This window comes from Sapajus apella, unplaced genomic scaffold (genome assembly GCF_009761245.1).
Source record: "Sapajus apella isolate SASKATOON/1434 unplaced genomic scaffold, GSC_monkey_1.0 scaffold64, whole genome shotgun sequence".
NCBI lineage: Eukaryota > Metazoa > Chordata > Mammalia > Primates > Cebidae > Sapajus > Sapajus apella.
The window spans coordinates 4,039,293-4,060,844 of record NW_022437004.1 but is presented as its reverse complement, the minus strand read 5'-3'; the positions used below and the strand labels follow the sequence as shown (position 1 = coordinate 4,060,844).

At 34.6% G+C, this 21,552-nt stretch overlaps 1 protein-coding gene across 13 annotated transcripts in view; it reads left to right on the top strand.

Annotated features, from left to right (window-relative positions):
* Positions 1-21,188, top strand: part of ZNF644 (zinc finger protein 644) — a 106,011-nt gene extending 84,823 nt beyond the window's left edge. For 4 of the 13 annotated variants that reach the window (XM_032247840.1, XM_032247842.1, XM_032247843.1 and 1 more), the window contains 3 exons: positions 885-1,007; positions 18,307-18,409; positions 19,488-21,181. In XM_032247840.1, the coding sequence (XP_032103731.1) occupies positions 885-1,007; positions 18,307-18,409; positions 19,488-19,680 (419 nt within the window). In that variant the 3' untranslated portion in view covers positions 19,681-21,181. Of the gene's footprint in view, positions 1-884; positions 1,008-18,306; positions 18,410-18,498; positions 18,713-19,487 lie in introns of those variants that run through there. The other 9 variants (XM_032247848.1, XM_032247850.1, XM_032247852.1 and 6 more) reach the window with 6 other exon arrangements.
* The last annotated feature ends 364 nt before the right edge of the window (positions 21,189-21,552 follow it).

Below are 21,552 nucleotides of genomic sequence, written 5' to 3'. Positions count from 1 at the left end.
TCTTTTGAGTAAAGAGTCTCTGAAAGTCATTAGCTTTCAGTATTCTTTCAGAAGGATAAAACGCAGGGATGATGTGTTAGCTGTGTTGACCAAGGCGTAGTATACTTCAGAGATGGAAAGCATATTTGTGGCTGTCACAGTAATGCTGAAGAAATCAATTGAAACGTGTTGGGGGAGTGAGGATTGTCTGAGAAGTTAGGAGTTTCTTATTGTTTGAACATGTTTTCTTTCCTGTGATGACTAAGATGTTAGCTTGTTGATCATTTATTTAGCACAAAGATTTTAGCAAAAAACTTCAGATCATTAACTTTCATTATTGATTGCGCATTTAGAGTAATGAACATAAAATACCCTGAATAAAATGTTGTGTCTAACAGCTGTTCAGTGGTGTGTTTTACCACCTTTTCTCCCAGCCTTCATCAGAAAGCCTAATTTAGTATTGAGACTTTTACGGTTTTGTGGGTAAAACACTTTAATTACCACTTTGTCAACTAGACTTTTAAATTCTTTTTATTGGTAATGTTGTAAGCTTTGAAACTTCTCAACAGAACCGTGGTGTTCAAATCACAGGATTGCATTTTAGTAGGTTTAAGAAATAATCTGCGTAACACAGAAATCTGCAAGAAAGTGATAATAGGTGTTATATCCAGAGGAGCTCAGAGGTTTAAGTCACTCCTCTTCTACCTTTCCAAAGAGCATGAGATGGCTCTAAATACTAACTACAAACTAATAACAGTTAATTTCCCCTCCTTATTTTAAGTTAACCTATTTCATTGAACGTTTTTAAAACCATCTTTATTGTGGTGCTTTTCTACACTCTTTAAGCTAAGAAAATTTCACTTCTTGAAGTGAGAACTGGATTATAGTTTTCTTTTGAATGATAGGTATGCCTGTGAAGCTTAGAACATGTGTGCATTGCAATACGACGTTTACAAGTGCTGTTAGCCTGTCCAACCACTTACGCGCTTATGCACGAAAGAAGAGTGCTGGACTTTTGACTGGTACAGGTATGTTTGAACAGATATCACAGCAAGTCTGTTTGATACAATACACTTTTTTTTCCCCACCAAACTGGTGTTAATTCAGATCATATTTATAACTTTCTTTGGTAAGCTGCAGTTGAGTCTGAATACATTTCTGAATAAATTTCAGCAACTTGTAAACTGTTAGATATAATTCTAAGCACGTTAATCTTTTTCCTTTGGCTCTTGTTGACTTAATTTGGGGAAAAAAAATTAACCCAAGAGGTGTGAAATTTTGAGTCTACCTTAATCCCATTTCTTTTTTACAATACTATTTTTGATTTTTAAATTTATTTTAGATTCCAGAAAAACACCTCTCTTGATAGTCCTAGTCAGGCACAGTGGTGTGCCTTTATAGTCCCAACTACTCATGAGGCTAGCAGGAGGATCACTTCAGCTCAAGAGTTAGAGGCTGTAATGTGCTGTGATTGTGCCTGTGAATAGCCACTGTACCCTAGCCTGGGCAACATAGCATAAAAAGATTGTAGTTCTAGCTTGGGAAATCCTTTATTAGAAAAGGAAATAATAGAGAAATTCCAAAATGTAGACTTGATTAGAAACCTAAGCAAACTAATGAATTTTCATTAGTCTATAGATTAGATCTTTGAAGGGGCAAGCCTTAATAATGGCTTGTATTGACAAGTGAATAGATTTTTAATACCTCTTAAATATATTAAGGATTAATAAATTTAGCTATGTACATAAGTGTTAACATGCAAATTTCTGTGTTATTTTTGGTTGGTTAGCCCAACCTTGCAGATACCTCTTAATGCTGCTCATCTGTGAAAATTTTATTAGCTTACTTATATGTAATATGCTTCTTATAACCTGCAAAATGCTTTGCCCTTCATTTGTAGTCTTTTAAGCTACCCTGCTTCAGCAAATCTCATTTCCCTCACATCTTAAAATATACCCTCTTTTTGACATAGATCTACATAACTTCTTTTGCCTAAAATTCTCCTTCCAATCTTTTTATTTCTCTTGCTCTTTTTTAGATCACTGCCTCCTGCTTTCTTCTAGTTGTTTCCCCAGCTTTTTTGTTCTTCCTCATGTCCTGTAACTTACATCCAATATGTTCTTGCTGCCAAAAAAAAACACTTATATTTATACTAGCGTCTTTCTTCTGCTTCTTTGCATTCTTCCTTAACTTGATATACAAATGACCAGGATGAATGTTGACCATTTATATTAAAATGAGAGGAGCGGGGTGAGTTTTAGTCTACTAGATTAGTCTTCCTACTGTGAGATTACAGTTTTTATATACCCTCACCTTTATCAGGCTTGGCAGATGATGGTAGGCACTAGAGTTGGGGGAAAATGAAAATAAGAGACTGTACAAATGGGAAATCGTTACTGTTACCATACTTGCTAACCTTTATTGAACATTTACTGTGTGTCAGGCACTATGCTATGCAATTTATATGCGTAACATTTCATCTTTGCAACAACTATACAAGTTGTAGGTACTGGAATTCTCTTCCATTTTATAGGAAACTAGGACTTAGAGAACTTAATTTGCTTGAACTTATATAGTTAGTAAGTAGCAAGGTTGAAATTCAAATCAAGACTATTTTACCTAATCTTTGTTTTTCATCACTATTGTCTACCTTATACAAGTGGCCTATTTTTGAATTTCTTATTTTTAAAATAAGAAATTGAAATAAAAGTAAGCAATTGAAAATTCTAAAATGAGGGTGGGTTTATTTTTTATTTCTTTTTCTTTTTTGAGACAGAGTCTCGTTCTATCGCCCAGGCTGGAGTACAGTGGCATGATCTTGGCTCACTGCAACCTCCACCTCCCTGGTTCAAGCAGTTTCCCTGCCTCATCCTCCCAAATAGCTGGGATTACAGGTGCACACCACCATGCCTGGCTAATGTTTTTGTATTTTTAGTAGAGATGGAGCTTCTCGAACTCCTGACCTCAGGCAAGCCGCATATCTCGGCCTCCCAAAGTGCTGGGATTACAAGCATGAGCCACCGCGCCTGGCCTGAAGGTGGGTTTAATAGGGGGAGTATTCTGGTGAAGACTGAATAAATAAGAGTCTAATTAGAAAGAGCAGAGATCCAAGAGGTACTTAGGCCTTGATTAGACTTTGGGGGACTTAATGTTCCATTCTGATTATGCAAGTAGATCATGCAAATATCTAACAAGACAAGGTATCTCCAGTCCAGATTTTGTTAGTCCATTAAAAAAATCCTTTTACTTCATCTGAAAACTCTGCAAAACACAGGGTTAATTACTTATAAATAGCTGGTAGTAAACCTCCATTTACCAAGAATGCACTTATGAAATATTATCTAAAAAATCTTCATTGAGAGAAAAGTAATGTAGGATGAATGGGAATATATTTAGGTCCTGAAGAATAAAAGAGGGTGTTATTTTAAAAATATGTTTAATTAAGTACTAACCAAAACATTAGAAGTACCAGGAAATAGAAAGTGTGTGTTTGGCAGTCCTAGGCAAAGAAAAGGAAAATGAAAAGCTGAAGAAGGCCTAGGGTCACATTTTCCACACCCAGTAGCCACTTTAGAGAAACTTTAAAAACTTATGCTCCTTTTTTTTGGAAATTCTGAAACATTTTTCCCTCATTAAAAAAAATCTTGATCAGTAGAGCTGTACAGATGTCTTTGCTGCTTATTTATGCCAACTAAGAAGTTTTCATCAAGCTTTATTAACTTTTTTTATTTTCCAAATAGAGAATTCTGTATTATATTTATAAATTCCACATACCCCCCTTTTTTTTTTTTTAAGATGGTGGCTCACTCTGTTGCCAGGCTGGAATGCAGTGGTGCGATCTTGGCTCACTGCAACCTCCGACACCCTGGCTTAAGTGATTCTCCTGTCTCAGCCTCCTGAGTAGCTGGGGTTACTAGGATGCACCACCATGCCTGGCTAATTTTTTTATTTTTAGTAGAGACAGGGTTTCACCATGTTGGCCAGGATGGTCTCCACCTCCTAACCTTGTGATCCGCCTGCCTCGGCCTCCCAAAATGGCTGGGATTACAGGCATGAGCCACCATGCCCAGCCAAACTCCATATACCTATTACCCACCATATCAGTATCACTGTTATAAAGCAGTGGTGCTAATAACCTATGGCCCTAGAAGGTAAAGGGAAAATAGGAATAAAGTCTTTCTAACTATGTCTAGTATGTGTATTTCTAGTTTCAGCAATCTTAATTCATGTGGATTTTAAGTTGTGGGTACACTCTTGAATACAAAGCTGAGACACCCCCAGACTACATGGTAAAGACCTGCTTTTAGATACCAGTGATAGAATAAACTTTTAAGCCTTCTTAGAAGCTACCAGCTCCTAGTCTTTTCTGTTGGAACTGGTGACCTTTTGAGGGAAGAAAAATATTCTAACTTATATTTCTTCAGGTATCCTGAATATACTGAAAAGGATATACCTCTTCTTCCCAAAATACCTATTTACTGATGACTTAAATACTTCTAATATGATGGCTCTCAATCTTTCTTCAGGCCACCAACATCTTTGAGAATTTCTTGAAAGCTATGGGCCCCATCCCAGAAACATGCACTTATTCATTCTCAGATAAACATTTTTCTGTGTATAGGCTTTGCATATCTCCTGAAGGCTATCATCAATTCGTCTGGTGGCAAATTGAGAAAGGAGAGATGCCAAAATAAAAGGAAAGTAGAAATAGAAGTAGGAATCAGAAGCCCTAAGAAGTGTTTTTTTGTTGTTGTTCTTGGTTTTTGGTTTTTTTGTTTTTGTTTGAGCAGAAGATGCTTAAAATGCAAGAATTGCATAGTAACAAAACTAATTCTATGATCACAAATGTAAATTAAAATATGTCTTCCCTGATATTTGTAAAAGGAATCAATGAAAGAAATAGGAAAGATTTAGAATTGAAGATTTAGAAGAGGTAGCCGTACTTGGGACAGTTAAATTGTCGTAAAGAATAATTTCACAAATTAAAGTTTTGCTCAGAACTGTCCCAGTTTATCTTCTGTTGGGTAGGTTCAAATAAATTGTTTAATAATTTTTATGTGTCTTCACTTGTAGATAATTTATGAAACTGTTTTACTTCTCCCCCTCCCGATCAATCTTTAAATAGATTAGAATCAAAGGGCTTATTTTATATCCTATATTGTAAATTTAAGGCAGACTTCTTATTTAAGAGTTTGTTCCAGCTGGGCGCAATGGCTTGCAGCTGTAATCCCGCACTTTTGGAGGCCGAGGTGAGCGGATCACAAGGTCAGGAGTTCAAGAACAGCCTGGCCAAGATGGTGAAACCCTTATCTCTACTAAAAATACAAAAATTAGCTGGGCGTGGTGGCAGGCACCTGTAATCCCAGCTACTTGGGAGGCTGACGCAGGAGAATTGCTTGAACCCGGGAGGCAGAGGTTGCAATGAGCCGAGATCACGGCACTGCATTCTAGCCTGGGCAGCAGAACAAGACTCCATCCCAAAAAAGGAAAAAAATAGTTTATTCAAGTTATTTATAGACTGCAGTAATGGCAGGTTTCTTTCTGAGATTTTGTTATCTTTAATGTTTTATGTGCTCATACAAATTTTTTCTGGTTTTCTATGCAGTGTAATAAGAACATTATATAGTTTACATTAAATTTTGAAATTTTATAATGTAGTTTATATTACTTTTGGACTTTTTATTTTACTAATTAGCTTTTTTTTATGCCTAATGTTTTAATTAAATGTCTTTTTATACTGGCAATATTAAGAACATACTCTATTAAGTTATTAATGAAGTGACTATACATACTGGTTTAGCCTTGTTGTCCCACCTAAGTACTAATGCCTCTTTTACTCTCATAAATATCCTAGATTGAATGATAAATTAATCATCCGGATTATTAAAATTGCTAAAGCATTTAAAATTAAGGTAAAGCATATCCTATCAACCTAATCTGCAATCAGGAAAAATATATATTTTGAGGTCAAAATAAAAGTGAATTTCAATAGGTAGGGAAAGGGAAATACAGCCATAGTAGAAAGAATGTTGTTAAAGGAAGTAGATCTTTCCGATGAATGCCACAGTGCTTCTCTGTGGTAGATAGTATGTTATCTTTTGAAAAGAAGAAAGAATGATGGTGGCATTCAACATTTTAATTGGGATTTTATTTTATATCTTGACCACATATATAAACTTATATTAATACAAACAGAATTCCTTGTTCACTCACCTAAATGCACTTTAATATTTTCTTTTTTTTTTTTTTTTTTTGGTATTCTTTTCTTGTGAAAAATTAATGCTGGTCATGAGCCAGTAAATTCATTTGCTACCCACTAAGAAGTCACTATCATAGATTGAAGACACTGCCCTAAGTGCCTCTTTCTCTTAGAGATTGGTACTGACTAGAGCCAACAATAGTAATATCTTAGAAGTTATAACTCTTCTGTGGCAGCAGGTGCATTGTACTCATTTTATCCAAATTTTTCTCTGTAGATCAAATGCTGACATCTGGGACTTAACAGTAATTGGAAATTTCTAGTTACTCATTTAAAATTAACGCAAGAAAAATATTTTTATATATGCACATATATTTGGGAGGGGCTTCATTATCTTCAGAACATTTTCTTGATACATTTTGGAGGTAAAGCCCAATTGTTGCTATTCTACAACAGATGACTTATCCATCATAATTATTTGACTTTTCTGATGAGGAAAAAAAATAGTTTAAAAAATTGGGTCCTAATCAATACCACTAGTACAATATGTTAACATTTATTAAAAAATCAAGTCCGTGTTTTATTTTTTATACCATCTACTTTTAAGTGTAATAGTAGTACAGTCTTTTGCCTGTTTTCAGCTTTAATGATATAATTGGCTGCAGAGGACTGTAACGAGTACTAATGAACACATAACACAGTGTCAGGTGCTGAATGGGTTTGTAAGTCATTCTTATGTTGTGGAAAGTGCTATGGGAGCACTTTCTGATGTGATAGAAAAAATAGTATTGTGAAAGCTTCCCAATGTACATTAAATTAATTGTTCATTCATATGTGTCTCTGTAGTGTCTTTTAAGACTGATATAGTATTGCATGTTTGAGAAATTGCATGCTTTCATGGTAGTTCGTTCAGCCTGAAAGAGTGTAAGTAGAAAATTTGGATCTTATTAAGATTAAACTCCAAAGGAGCGAACCTGCTTCTACTTAAAGTGAACACCTTGATAATTCTTCCAGACTAGGCTGTGGGGGGATATGTGAAAAGCATGAGACATGACCCTGCTGTCAGAGAACATAAGGAAGAATTGTTGACGACATACATAAAAGTATCGAAATTCGAAAACTGTGCAAGGTAGTATACAACTAAATGGCATATTGGCTTTAAGTGTTGTATGGGTTTAGGTTATTTTAGTCTAAACCTTCTTTTGAGGGAAGCTGGGAATTAAGTGGGATTTCTTTTTTTTCTGATGCCTCTACTGTTTGTCTCATTGGAACTTGTAAAAAAGAGGAAAAGAAAATAATAAAAATAGTTCATGCTGGTATGTTTCTTGTCATGATTTTTTAAATACAAGAGAGCAAAACTAGCAGTCACACAGAGTTTTTATTCATTTAACAAAAGTTTGAGTTCTTGTACCAAGACTGTGTTCATCTCTGAGCCGATAAAGATACTGCATTCCAGCTGCATAAACATAATCATGACCCAGGGGGAAAAGTACGTAGTATGCTATTACAGAAAGGTTTATATGGTATCAGCCGGACCCTGAACTTGAAGGATCCAGTAAAGTTTTAGGAAGAGGAGATGAAGTCTAGAAGAACATTTCAGACAGAGAAGAACATAGTGTGGACACAAAGGGATGAAATTTGGAGTTCAAGTGTCAGGATATTTGGTTACAAATGTTTGAGAAATTGTAGTGCCAGAAAGGTGGGGTAATGCTTAGAATACTTGGTAAAAAAAAAAATTAGGAAGTCATTAAAGGATTTTTTAAAAATATGGGGGCTGGGCATGGTGGCTCACACTTGTAATCCCAGCACTTTGGAAGGCTGAGCAGGCAGATCACCTGAAGTCAGGAGTGTGACACCTGAGGTCAGAAGTTTGAGAGCAGCCTTGCCAACATGGTGAAACCTTGTCTCTACTAAAAAAAAAAAAAAAAAAGGTAGAAAAATTGTTACTCATGCCTGTAATCCCAGCACTCTGAGGCAGGTGAATCACCTGAGGTCAGGAGTTCGAGAACAGCCTGACCAACATGGTGAAACTCAATCTCTACCAAATACAAAAAACTTAGCCTGGCATGGTGGTACACACCTGTAATCCCAGCTACTTGGGAGGCTGAGACAGGAAGATTGCTTGAACCCAGAAGTTGGAGGTTACAGCGAGCTGAGATTGTGCCATTGCATTCCAGCCAGGGCAACAAGAACGAAACTCCTCAGCAAACAAAAACAAAATACAAGTCAGATGCAGTGGTGCATACCTATAATCCCAGCTACTCAGGAGGCTTCGGCAGCAGAATTGCTTGAACCTGGGAGGCGGAGGTTGCAATGAGCCGAGATTGCACTACTGCACTCCAGCCTGGGAGACAGAGTGAGACTCTATCTCAAAAATAAATAAATAAATAAATAACAATAGAAGAAAAATAGGCCAGGTGCGGTGGCTCACTCCTGTAATCCGAGCACTTTGTGAGGCCAAGATGGGTGGATCACCTGAGGTCAGGAGTTTGAGACCAGCCTGGCCAAAATAGTGAAACTCCGTCTGTACTAAAAAATACAAAAAAATAACCAGGCATGGTGGCAGGCACCTGTAATTCCAGTTACTGAGGAGGCTGAGGCAGGAGAATCACTTGAACCTGGGAGGTGGAGGTTTCAGTGAGCCAAGATCATGCACTGTAGCCTGGGCAACAGAGCAAGACTCTATCTCCAAAAAAAAAAAAAAAAAAAAAGAAAAGAAAAGAAAAATAAGGGAATGGCATGGTCAAACCTGTTAAAAAGCTATTTATGAGACAATGAAAAGATAGGTCTATATATGTCTTAGCTATAACTTATTTCTTTAGTACTGTTCTTCATTAAGGGCATATAGGTGTATACATTTGTCTGCATAGTTACATATTATTTATAAATGATTAGCAAGGTAATGAATTATCTGAGTTGAGTAAATTTTCTAGTTAACTGAAGACTAGCCCTTTAACTGTTAATAACTTGATTTTTCCTAACCATTTTGCTGGTTAATGTTCTAAAATGTTGTTCTTATTTTTACCTTGAGTAGATTGGATATAATTTAGAGTATTTTGGGTAACGTTTACAGATACTCTACTAATTGTTTTATTATGCCAGCAAGAATTAGGCTATTTTCCCACCATACTAAAAGATGATTGGCTGATTTTTTTCGCTAATTCAACAAGCATTTTTTTTCACCTCTAAGTATGCTAAGTATGCAGAGATACATTGGATCTTACAACATTAGAAGCACATATATACATAATTGTTGTAAAACAAGACAAATTGGTAAGTGCCATTGGAGTTTATGTGTGAAATACTGTGGAAGTTCAGAGAAAGAGGAAGACAACTTTCATCTAGACTGAGATCTCACAAGGTTTTGAAATTACCATTTGAATGGACCCTGATGTATAGCTAAGTGAAATGGAAATGGGGGTCAGGTGGGGAAGGGAAGTGCTTGAAGGAGGGAGTAAGGTGGTACAATGTGGGAAATTTATTGGAAATACTAGGGAGTATGAGGTAAGGGAATTGAGTTTGGTAGAGTCAGGTAGATGACATGGAATGCCAGTCTAAGATGTTGGAATTAACTTTGTAGTGGGGAACTATTTGAATAAGGAATTTGTATAATGCTTTTGAAATTGCTTTTTAAATAAAGGATTTGGCAGGGAGGAGGAAAAATTGCAAGATAGATAATTTTAAGAGTCCTGTACCAGGTTAGTGACATTAAGAATGTAAAGGAGGGGTAATAGATGTATGGGTAATATTATGGAAATAAAATAAGCAGGACATGGTAGATTAGTTAGAGGTACAGAATAAAAGGAAAGAGATAGAGATGGCTCAAGGTTTTAAATCTAAATGGGAGGTAGATGGTTATACAAGTACAGTTAGCCAATCTGCTACCATGCTGTTTGGTAAAAGGGCAGCCTTCATTACTTCTCTTTCATTTACTAGCAACAATTCATCATCCAGCTATCCACTGTAACAAAGTTTCATCTTAAAAGCAGATCCACAAATTTGGAAAAGAGAGCTTTATTTCTTAAAAAGCTTGAAGGCTGCGGAATTAGAAGTGTATCCTTGGACAGAGACCAAAAGCAAGTCCTTCAGAGGGGGAAGGGTGAGACAGAAAGTTATGTCCAATGGGTTGGCTAAGTATACACATTCAACAGGTTATAGGAGGAGCTATGAATATTCATGAGGGGGCGCACACAGGCTTGGTGTGTAAACTCCATGTTACATATATCCCATGTTCACGTTAAGGTGGAGACCTAACATTTAAACATAGTAAAATTAGGGTTTACATGTCAAAAGGTGAAACAGATTCACAGGCACCCTATGCACAAACTCCATGGACCAGCCAGAACCATTTTGTGATCTCTTATCAGGAAGCAATGCTGGTCAGTTGTGTCAAAACCACAAAAACAGGGGAGTCTGGCTTCTGAGTTAGGCAATTGGTTGAAATCAGTGGTGGAACGAGTCTTTTGAAAAGGCTGGTTTTTTTTTAACTCTTAGGAAAGAAAGTTTAATGGTGGTTAGTGAGAGAGGGGATATAATGAGACATGCTTCACCTTCTGTCCCATCATGGCTGGAAGTCAATTTTTAAGGTTTCTCTGGGGTCCCCTTGGCAAAGAGGGTGTCCATTTAGTGTGTTCTAGAACTTAGAATTTTATTTTTATTTCTCAAAAGCAGATAACCACACTTGTTGAATCAGTAGGTTTGTTTTTAGGAGAATATAGCCTAAGAGTACACCATTGTAGCATAAAATACTGAAATTCTGTGATGATTGTTTTTTTGCTGCTCATTGGTTCCAAAAGAAGGATGATCTGTTTTGACTGACATCTTGTTTTTCATGCAAACCTTGTTTAGTTTCCTAGCATTGCTGTTGGTTTTGTTATTTACTAATTTTCTAGGTTTTGCTTTTTTTTTTTTTTTTTAAGATTTATTTGGGCTTTTTAAATGTATCTAATTATATCCTCGTTATAATGTTTGTGTCTGGTATGAGTTTTATTCTGTAGGCCTTAAATAATGAGATTCAGAAAATATCATTAGGTATAGAATTTATTCAAGCCCAAAGCCTGAGGATAGCCACCTGGAAACATAGGTTCAAGTTGGCCCTAGATATACACTCTGATTAGCAGCAGTTGCAAGTGAGTTTTTAAGGAAAAAAGAAGCTGTTCCTGTTTACTTATCAAGGATTTACATTAAAATAACATAAGTTATCGGTTGGTTATACATTGTTCTTTGTATCACAAATTTCAGGAACATGAAAATAATGGGTAAGGGATCAGGTCAGGAACATAATGCCTTTAAACAATTGCCCCCCCCCACCCCACCCGCCGCATGAGGGCCCCCCCACCCCATGGGGGCATGGGAGTTACGTGACTAAAGTCCCCTACTCCAGTCTTTCTGGCCCTGGTAAATCTTGCATATTGTACATATGTGCTGTTTTCCTTTTCTCAATTCTAACATGAATTTCTTGAATGTTGTTTGTAATCTGGATTTTTAAGATAGAACTAGCCCTTACAATAACAAGGCATGTGGTTGGCCAGAGCTAAATTTCAGCTAATGTTTTAATTGACTTTGTGGAAATAATAAAATAACACCCAGACTTTCTCTCTTGGAGGTTAGGGTAAAAGGATGGCTTATTGGTAGTTTCTCACTTGTTGCAGAAGTAGAAAAGTAGAATTTCCTTTTTTTTTTTTTTTTTTTTTGATTTGCCTAGGGTTTGGAGAATAAGGTTAATTCTTATTATTCAAGGTGTATATATTTAATTGTAGCTTAGCTAAAAGTTGGCTGAAACAGAAAATACCTGATCAATACCATGTTTGGTTATAGTTTGAATTTTGGGCAGAATGTGTAAAGCTGTTGAAAACTATAGAAAGCCAAATTAGATCCATTGTGACCATGGATTTGTGACATTTGATTTACTAATATATTGTTGTGAATTCTAACTAGTTTAAGTTATGTGATTATATTGAAGATAACTTAAAAGAAATTTTAAAGTTAGGTGGTTTTCTTAAATAATTTTATGATCAAGAACAATTTAATTATTACTACATCTGAAATGATATTTCAGAAATATGGAGATTTTAAGGGCAAAGACTGATTATTTTGTTTATAATTCTAAACAAAGTGACTTAAAGCAGATTGTCATTATGTACTTTAATGTTTATTCTAATTTCAGATGTTTCTTAGTTTTAGAAAAGTGGTTGATGTTAACTAATGCCTATTTTGCTTAATAAAACAGCATACAAGTACAACTGACTTGAAAAGAAAATTTCAAATGTATTTTTTCTTACCTGTAACCACAAAGGAGTAATACATTTGCTATCCTATCAGCTCTTGACTGACCAGTAAGCCACTTGTAGCTGTGATGTTGTTAGCTTTTTTAGCTTTGGGCAACCTGGTAAAACTTCTAATTTCTGTTTATAAAAATGTGTGATGAGGTTATCATATTTGTGTCTACCTTTTCCCTTTACATCTAGAGAATACTTGCTCAACATATCCTTTAGTAATTATCCCCTCTACTTTGAAATAGTGGGGGCTTCTACAAATTGTATCTTTTCTTTAACTGAATCCATTCAAGTTTAAATAAAAGGTGACTTTCACTTTCTTTCACTCTTTCTCTGAACTATAAGGCTGTTGACTATCCTTAATATAACCTCCTACTTTGTAGGACAAACTCGAGCAACCAGTCTTTGGGGACTAATAATTGTTAAATCACAAACCTAATTCTTAAAGCAAAGGAAATCTGTTTTCCAGGTATTTTGCATTTCATCCTCTTCCAAGTAAATTATTAAAATATGCAGGATCTAGTTAACTTTGCCACTGATTGCTGTGTGATTGAGTTACTTACCCTTTTTTTCAGTCGTTGGGAGTGGAAACTCTAAAAATTAATTAAAGTTATTTAGGGTACTAAAAAAATTATCCAATTTTAAAGTGAAAATATCAAGGGAAAATGATGATGAAAATAAATACTTTTGAGGTTACTAAATGTGTATCTTTATACTTAATTGCTGATTGTAAGGGCAACATTGCTTTTTATAATTTAAACTACTCATATGGGAATAATGATTGGTTTGAATATGGTGGTATAGCTAGGAGCAAAGAACTGATGTTGGTAGGAGTAGGAGAGTCGTTTTCAATTTTAATACTGTGTAGAGATTGGGGATTTAACAATTTTTCTCTTAATAGGTTTTTCTTTTAAATGGGCAAGGGGATTGAGGGGTGGAACTGAATGCAACCTTTCTCATTTATGATAGCCAGTACTCAGGTACCAGGACTGCTATTTGCAGGGTCCAATGCAAAATGAGTGTATGGTAGCCCTTGTCCAAACATTAATAATTTCAAGGCTGTCATAGTACAGCATTAAACCGAGTGTGGGGTTCTCCCTATGTGACTGCACAGGTTGGATACCCATGAAGCTGGTCTCCTAGGCACTTTGTACAGAAACAAAGATGTAAGCTGAAGTGAAACTTTGGCTTCTCAACAAATGGCTTTCTCTACTCCATTCCTGTTTTAGACAAGCTAATGGTTTTGTTAAAAAACAAAAACCCTAATTCTTTTTCAGTTGAGGCTGAAGGAAAGAAAATGGTATTTACAGTCTTTTTATATGCTTGGGGCTTATGAACCTTCAAGGATTAGTGACAACAGTTAGAACTGAGTTTATTACTAACACAGGAACAGAAAACCAATATTGTATTGAATGTTCTCACTTACAAGTGGGAATGATGCAACCAGAACAGATGGAAACAAAGAAGGGAGCCATGAACACAAAGAAGGGAGCAACAGGCACTGGGGCCTACCTTGAGGGTGGAGGGTAGGAGGAGGGAGATAGTACAAAAACTACCTTTCAGGTACTATGCTTATTACCTGGGTGATGAAATAGTCTGTATACCAACCCCCGTGACATACAGTTTACCTATATAACAAACCTGTGCATGTACCCTTGAACCTAAAATAAAGATTAAAAAAAAGAACTGAGTTTATTTTTCTGTCTTACACTTGTGTACCCCTTGGCACATGTGCATCCTCTTCTCACCTCACCACTGCCACCACGACCTCCAGCACCAGCTTTTGAAGGTGGTGGAACACCAGCAACCAATTAGAAAAGAAACAGATGAAACAAGGCATTTAAGTAATTGGACAGGGGAGAATTATTACAAATAAAAATATTTTGGTGGCAAATGTTAATTTAGTCATGGTGTGCTTTATCACAGAAGTTCCAGCAGTTTTTATGAAATAGATTCTCATTCTCGGGTCATTTATGTAGTGAAAGAAAATAAAATGAAACTCATTGAAGCAGTTATTGTATATATGGGCAGAAAGGTGGAAAAGAGCAAAAGATCTTATTTAATAATGTCAAAGTCCAAAGTAAATTTTTAATCTTCTTTGTATAAAACTAATGGCTCAGAAAACAGACTTGAATTTTATGTGTTGTTGTATTTATTTGCTTTGCACCAATCTGGTTTTGTTTTGGCGTGTTGTCATAATCATTGGTCATAGTATTGATCGCATAGCAGTATGGTGTTCTTTTTGAAGACTGAAGTTTATTGTGTTTTCTCTTTCATATTTGTATTTGACCAAGACAGATATCTAACTGAAAGGTATATTCTAATTTTTTTCTCATTTGACCTTACAGCTCAATTTATTTTACTCGCAAGTAAAATTTTCTCAGTAGCAATTTAGATCTTTTATAAATTAGGTAACTTGAAAGATTTTTGACAGTCTTTTGTTTGAAATTAATTACTTAAACTGTTTCTGCCCCCTGAATAGTAATCTTAGGACTGTTTGGATGACTGAATTTGTTTCTTTCTAAAGAAGCTTATACTAGAGAAGAAAGTTAATACTTTTTAAATTTTTAAAAATGTGTTTATATAAACAATGTTAGATTTAAAATACTTTGGAAAGAGAAAAGGGTGTGTGAGGTTTTTGTTTTTAGCTTCTTGAAAGTTTTTTGGTCACTAGCAAGTGCAAATGAAATCCTGTTACAAAAAAAGGCTTTGTGTAACAAAGTTATTTATTTGGCAGATTATTCATATAAACAAATTTGTTAAAGCTTTGACTGTTAATGGTATTGATGAGCTGCATTATACTAAAACTGAATGTGTTAGTGATCTGTATTTAATGTTCTAGCAGCTCCTGGTACAGTCCAGAACAAAGCTGCTTTTCCCTCTAGTTATAATAAAATCTCTTAAGTGAGAATATTGGTATAACAGACATGTTTGTACCTCATCCTTTTCATTCACTGAAATTTTCTGTGTAAATTATCTTTTTATGTAGAGGATGCTCTATAGATGTCTCCTTATTGTGTACATTAATATGTTAAATCAGTTTTAAACAGATTTTCTCAAAGGTATGGGTAATATCACAGGAGTGGAGTTGGATGTTGGCATTACAAAAAACTATTGTAAAATATGTTCATGTTTCAAAAAGATAACATTTCAGAAGATAAGAAATTTAGAATTGATGATGAAGATATAAAAACACCAAGGCATTTAGATTTCAGTTGTCAAAGATCCCAGATTTTTAACGTTTTAAATTTATGGATAAATTTGTAGGGATTCTCAGAGGTGCATGAGATTCTATAACCTTAACTTGGAGCCCTGGGCTCTAGAGATGACCAGTCAGTCATATGTGGCAGAGTTGTCCTGCTTTCCAAGGTCGCAATACCTTCACATACTCATTGCTACAAAAACAATGGCATTCTCATTTCAAATTTAGATCTGCTCATTCATAAAACAGCCTAAATTTAAGAGTTTCCACAGTCCACAAAGCATCAAAAGCCATAAAATAATTCTTTTTTCCCTATTAAAAAAAATGCCAAAAATATTTCTGCATTTCAGAATAAACATGCCCAGTCCCATTTTTAAAATACCACAATATGTAAATTTAACTTTAAATGCTTTGTAACTGATAAAATGTTCTTTTGCATATTTCCCTACCATCTTCTGCCTTGCTTCCTCAATTTACTTTAAACCCCTAACATTAACATTCTGTGAACAAATTTTTTAAGGATTGTTATAATGTATTCTATTTGTATCCTACCGTAATTTATTTGCATTTTAAAAGGAGTTTGAATACAGTGTGGCAATTTTGACAACCAGCAAGCTCATCAAAGTAAGATTCTACCTGTAATCTTATGATACACCAAATGCTTGCTCTGTTCTGCCTAACACAGACAAGGATCCATCTTTACAGATGGAAAGAATAGCTGACACCTAGTAGCACTTACTCTTTGAGTTCCCTGAACTCTACTTCCAGTATATGAATCACTCATAACCCACTTAAATTCAGATTACTCACCAATGTGACTAGGAAAAAGGTTTTTCCTACTGGTTACAAAATATATGATATTTCACTCTTGTAGCTGTTGTGAATAACCTAGTTTCTGTATATAAGCTGGACTGGTCAGTGATTTATATCTAGGATAAGGAAGTACGTGTGACTGCAGCAACATATTTAAACAAATGATGCACAATGTTGTACAGGAACATTACCTGTATTAAATAGGAGTAAAACATTTTCATTCATAGGCTGTCTAAATATCAATGGTTAAATTACAGGGTTTTGCTTTATTTTTCTTCCGGAATTATTTGTTGAGTTCCTACTATATGCTAGGCTCTTAATTGAGATAACTAATGAGATCCTTAGAAGATTTTTCTATTCTAGAATTTGGCTGTTTAATTTTGAATTACCCATTCTTTAATACCTAACTTGACTTCTAGTAGTTCTTTACTTATCAGACTCTTCTTCTGAGGATAAACAGAAAAAGACTATGTGTCCTAGCTTTGACTTTTGAATAGGCAGATGACAGGAAGCTAAAAACGAGTGGCTTCAGTGAGATTTAGGTTTCTTGTGGTTTTGAATTTTCTATATGACATTTCTGTTAGCATTGCCATTTGACTGCTGTAAGGAACTGTGTTTATTGGTTTTGTAATAGTAGCATCTATTCTTTTGGAATCTGGACTTTGAACAATTCATTTCACAGAGTCATTGAATAGCCAGTTCCTTCTCTCTTACTTAGAATTTTTCCAGGGAATTTTTCACATGGCAGGATAATGGAAGAAAAGCCATTTGGGTAACCTTTCTGTTACATTTGTATCCCTCCCACCTTGAATCCCTACAGATAAATTCTTACCTTCTCTTCCTGCTAATTGACCAGCAGCACCCTGGATTGCTATCATCCCTTTGTCCAAAGAAATGGTGTAGCTGTATTCAAAGACCTATCAAATGTGGTGTGCTATTTCTACCTATAAAAAATATTTTTTCCTTTATTAAATCAGATTGTTTTAGAATAAATAAAGGAAAAGTCGAGTAATGGAAAAAATTTCAAGAACAGTTAACATCAAATTTTGGTCACTTTTTATATAATTTTTTGCCTTTTCAAATCATATTTTAAAATAAGCTATTGGAGAAATGTAAAATGAAAAATATGTGAAGAATAGTTAGCATTAAACATAGATCCGTTTGTAAACTTATGTGAGATAATATGGATTTATATTTATTTTGTGGTAAATAAAACTTATATGATTGATGATTGTATGCAATACAAGTTAAGTTCAAAATGAAAGTTGAGCTTTTTTTGTCCTTTCAAATGTAGGGCCAGCATACAATTTTAAGAGCTATTTATAGAATTCTTGGTGAATCACTGTGAAAATTGATTTTTCATTGAGCTCTTAGTTACATTGTCCATGTTCCCTTCTAAGTTTTCCAAGTATATGAGACCTACTTAATGGAGCAGTAATGAAATGCAAACTTAATTTAATGATCTCAAAAGGTTCTATTTTTCTGGAAATAACATTTAACCAGATGTTAAAATTATGTATGATTATGAGAGTAAAGATTACCATTATTTAATAATTGGCCAATTTAGTAGTTTCAAGTTACTTAGTTACATTTTTCTCAGTTCTAGTTTGGTGTGGTAAAACATTATTTGAAAAGGCAGTACAGGAAGTATAGATGCAGTTAATATTACTGCTATTACAGAATTAGCAAGTTGAGTGCATGCTTCAGGGAATAGGGAAATGAATGCAGACTTTTTCTAACTGATTTACATGGTCTGTCAGACCTTTCTAGAAAAATATGTATGTATGTATATTTTGAAATATATAAGGAATGTTAAATTTTTCTCTCCCCTTTTTTAGCCTTAGATTGTAAGCAAAAGAAATCAAGGTCAAGATCTGGAAGCAAGAAGAAAATGCTAACATTACCTCATGGTGCTGACGAGGTTTACATTCTCCGATGCAGGTATATGCCTATATTGCCAAATCTGATCAGTTTCTTCATATTTTGCTTGAGACATATTAGCTATTTCATTTGAGATTTTTAATTTGTAGCAGAGTGTGTATTCTCAACAACCAAGTTATAAATGAACTTCTGGAGATAGGCTTAAAATCTTAATTCAGCTCATAGTATCCTGTACTTCAACAACTAATAAGTCAAGTTTTTTTACATTAGCCAATAGTGATGTAAATCTATTGTACTGTGACTTATAAAAGTACCTTTTGGGCCAGGCATGGTGGCTCATGCCCGTAATCCCAGCACTTTGGGTGGCCAAGATGCATGGATCACTTGAGGCCAGGAGTTCAAGACCAGCCTGGCCAACATGGTGAAACCTCATCTCTACTTAAAAAACAAAAATTAGCCAGGCGTTGTGGCATGTGCCTGAAGTCCCAGCTACTCAGGAGGCAGAGGCAGGAGAGTTGCTTGAGCCCGGGAGACAGAGGTTGCAGTGAGTCGAGATGGTGCCACTGCATTCCGGCGTGAGTGACAGAGCAATGCTCTGTCGCAAAAAAATAAAAATGAAAAAGTAGCTTTTCTCATGTTTCATTTACTTGGTTTGTATGGTTTAATTTTATTTGGTTTGAATTTTTGCTTTCTTGAGTTCTCACTTATTGGGAACACATTTTCTCCTCCCTCATGTTCACGCCTTCTTCCATACTCACACACAACACACATGAACAAACATAGACACAATGCAATTTAAAGAATGATAAATTGGGGAAGGGTCTTTTCTAAAGAATGGCACATTTTAGAGTAATTGTTGTTTCAAGTGAATTAAGATATGTAGGTATTAAGACTGTTAATTTTACCCTAATAATAATGTTCCTACCTATACAAAGATTACTGGAGTTTATTATAGCTGTTAATAAACATATGAATTGGGAGTTTTTATGTTTTATTCAATCATTTGACTTTAAAAACTTTATCAAATGCTATCTTTAAAATATGGTGAAAGTTTATTCCTTATGTTTATGGATTTTATGTGAATTGGTTTTAAAAAAAGAGAATTGGTCATGTTAAGAGAATTGTTATATTTCTATAGGTTTTGTGGCCTAGTCTTTCGAGGACCCTTGTCTGTTCAGGAAGACTGGATTAAGCACTTACAACGACATATTGTAAACGCTAATCTTCCAAGGACTGGAGCTGGCATGGTGGAAGTCACGTCACTACTTAAAAAGCCTGCCTCCATTACAGAAACTTCATTTTCTCTACTAATGGCTGAAGCAGCTTCATAGAACCAGGAAACCTTTTAAATAGCAAATTTGAATTGGATGTAAATTTGACATTCTTTTTTTTTTAAAGCCACATTAAATTATCTGTTTATAAATACTAAAGCAGAAAAATGGGGGAAAGTGAATTACAGTGACATCAGAGCAAATCCAATACTTAAAACAGTAAGTAGTCTATATTTTATATAGGTGGAAGATGTGTTTTTAAGGTTTACGAATTTTTGTTGGTTAACTGTGTTCACTCAAGAAAAGAGCAGTACATGTAAGCAGCCTTTAATAAACTGTTGCACATGGATACTTAGAGACAGACTTATCGGAAAATTATGTTTTTTTGCAGTGTTACCAGATCAAGGCTCTGTTTATTCCCCACAAGACTTGCATAGAAAAATAAGATATTATATTTTGTTTGTATGTATTTAGTGTTTTGTATAATACCAAGAACCGATGACTAAATTTACTCAAATTAGGGCATTAAATATCATGTACTTCATAGTTTGAGACTGTTCACTCAAATAGGGCAGAGTACTATTCTATATAGATGTGTAAGTGTTTTTTTTTTAAATCACATGGAACGGTTTTTTTATACTAAAAAGTGGAGGGAGATTTGTTTAAACAAGTATTTCTAAAAGAAATATGTATATAGTTCTGGAAATTATTTGTGGTAAGGAAATATTCTTTACTCCAGTTGCATTTCTCAGACAATAAAGTGGTGCATCCATGCTACCTCCTACTTTGTCAACAAAGATGCTATTTACCCTTTACATTTTTGTATCATAATAGATTTAAAAAATCTAATGTTCTTTATTGCAAGACATTCTTTTGTTAACAGATTTGTTTCTTTTTAATGTTTTACCTAAAATTTGACATGCTTACAGGACAGGTTTGCCTCTTACTTTATTTAACATTGTAGAAATGTAATTAATAAACAATGCTCACTACACAGTTTAGAATAGACGTTCTCATTTATATTATCTTCCAAATTTGATCAGTTAGCAAAACTTAATATACCAATTAAAATATTTCTACATATGATGAGAATGTTTACAATTTAAATTTTAGAACTTGTTTTGGATGTGATTATATGTACGAAAATCGTGTAACACTATGCTCATGCTAAGAACCGACATAACAGAATTACTGAAATAAATGTGCTGTGAGGAATGGAAAATACGGTGCAGGTGTCTTGGTCATGATAAATTGTGATTCTTTTTAGAATTTTTTTCCAAAAACAAATTAGTTCTTTTAATCTGAAATCAGATTTCTTTACAAACAACAGTTTTTGTATGCAAGCACCATTTTATTTCATGTAGTATGGCTAATAATATAGTTGAACCAAGGATATGCATTGATTCTTTGCTTCGTATGTAAATAAAGCTAAAAACAGTTAAAATAAGGAGTATTTTGGTAGAGTATATACATACCTCACTGCCAGTGAAATTGCTTTCCTATGGTATATCTCCTTACCAGAAAAATCTCTAAATAAAAAAAGGTTTAAAGAAAATTAAAATGTGAAACATTTCTTATTTTTATCATTAGTAGAAATAGTTCACTTCAGGTTGTGTTTCATTGGATTTAAATTATTGATACTTAACAGGTGACTTGTCAGTGTAATGTATGTGAGAAAGATCATTTTTCCCCCTTTCATGATTAATCAAACCTCTAAATTCAGATCCATCTTATATGCAAAATTAGAAGGTTGGACTAGATGGATCATTCCCAACCAAAGGTCTCCTCATCCTTAGGTTAATAGATAAGGGAAAAGTACTTATAAGTTATTTTCAATTTTACAAAAGGCGTGATAAAAACTTTGTATTTGTCAATATCTCTTATTGAGCAAGTTTCATTGATAGTTATATTTCTTTGAATAATATTTTTAAA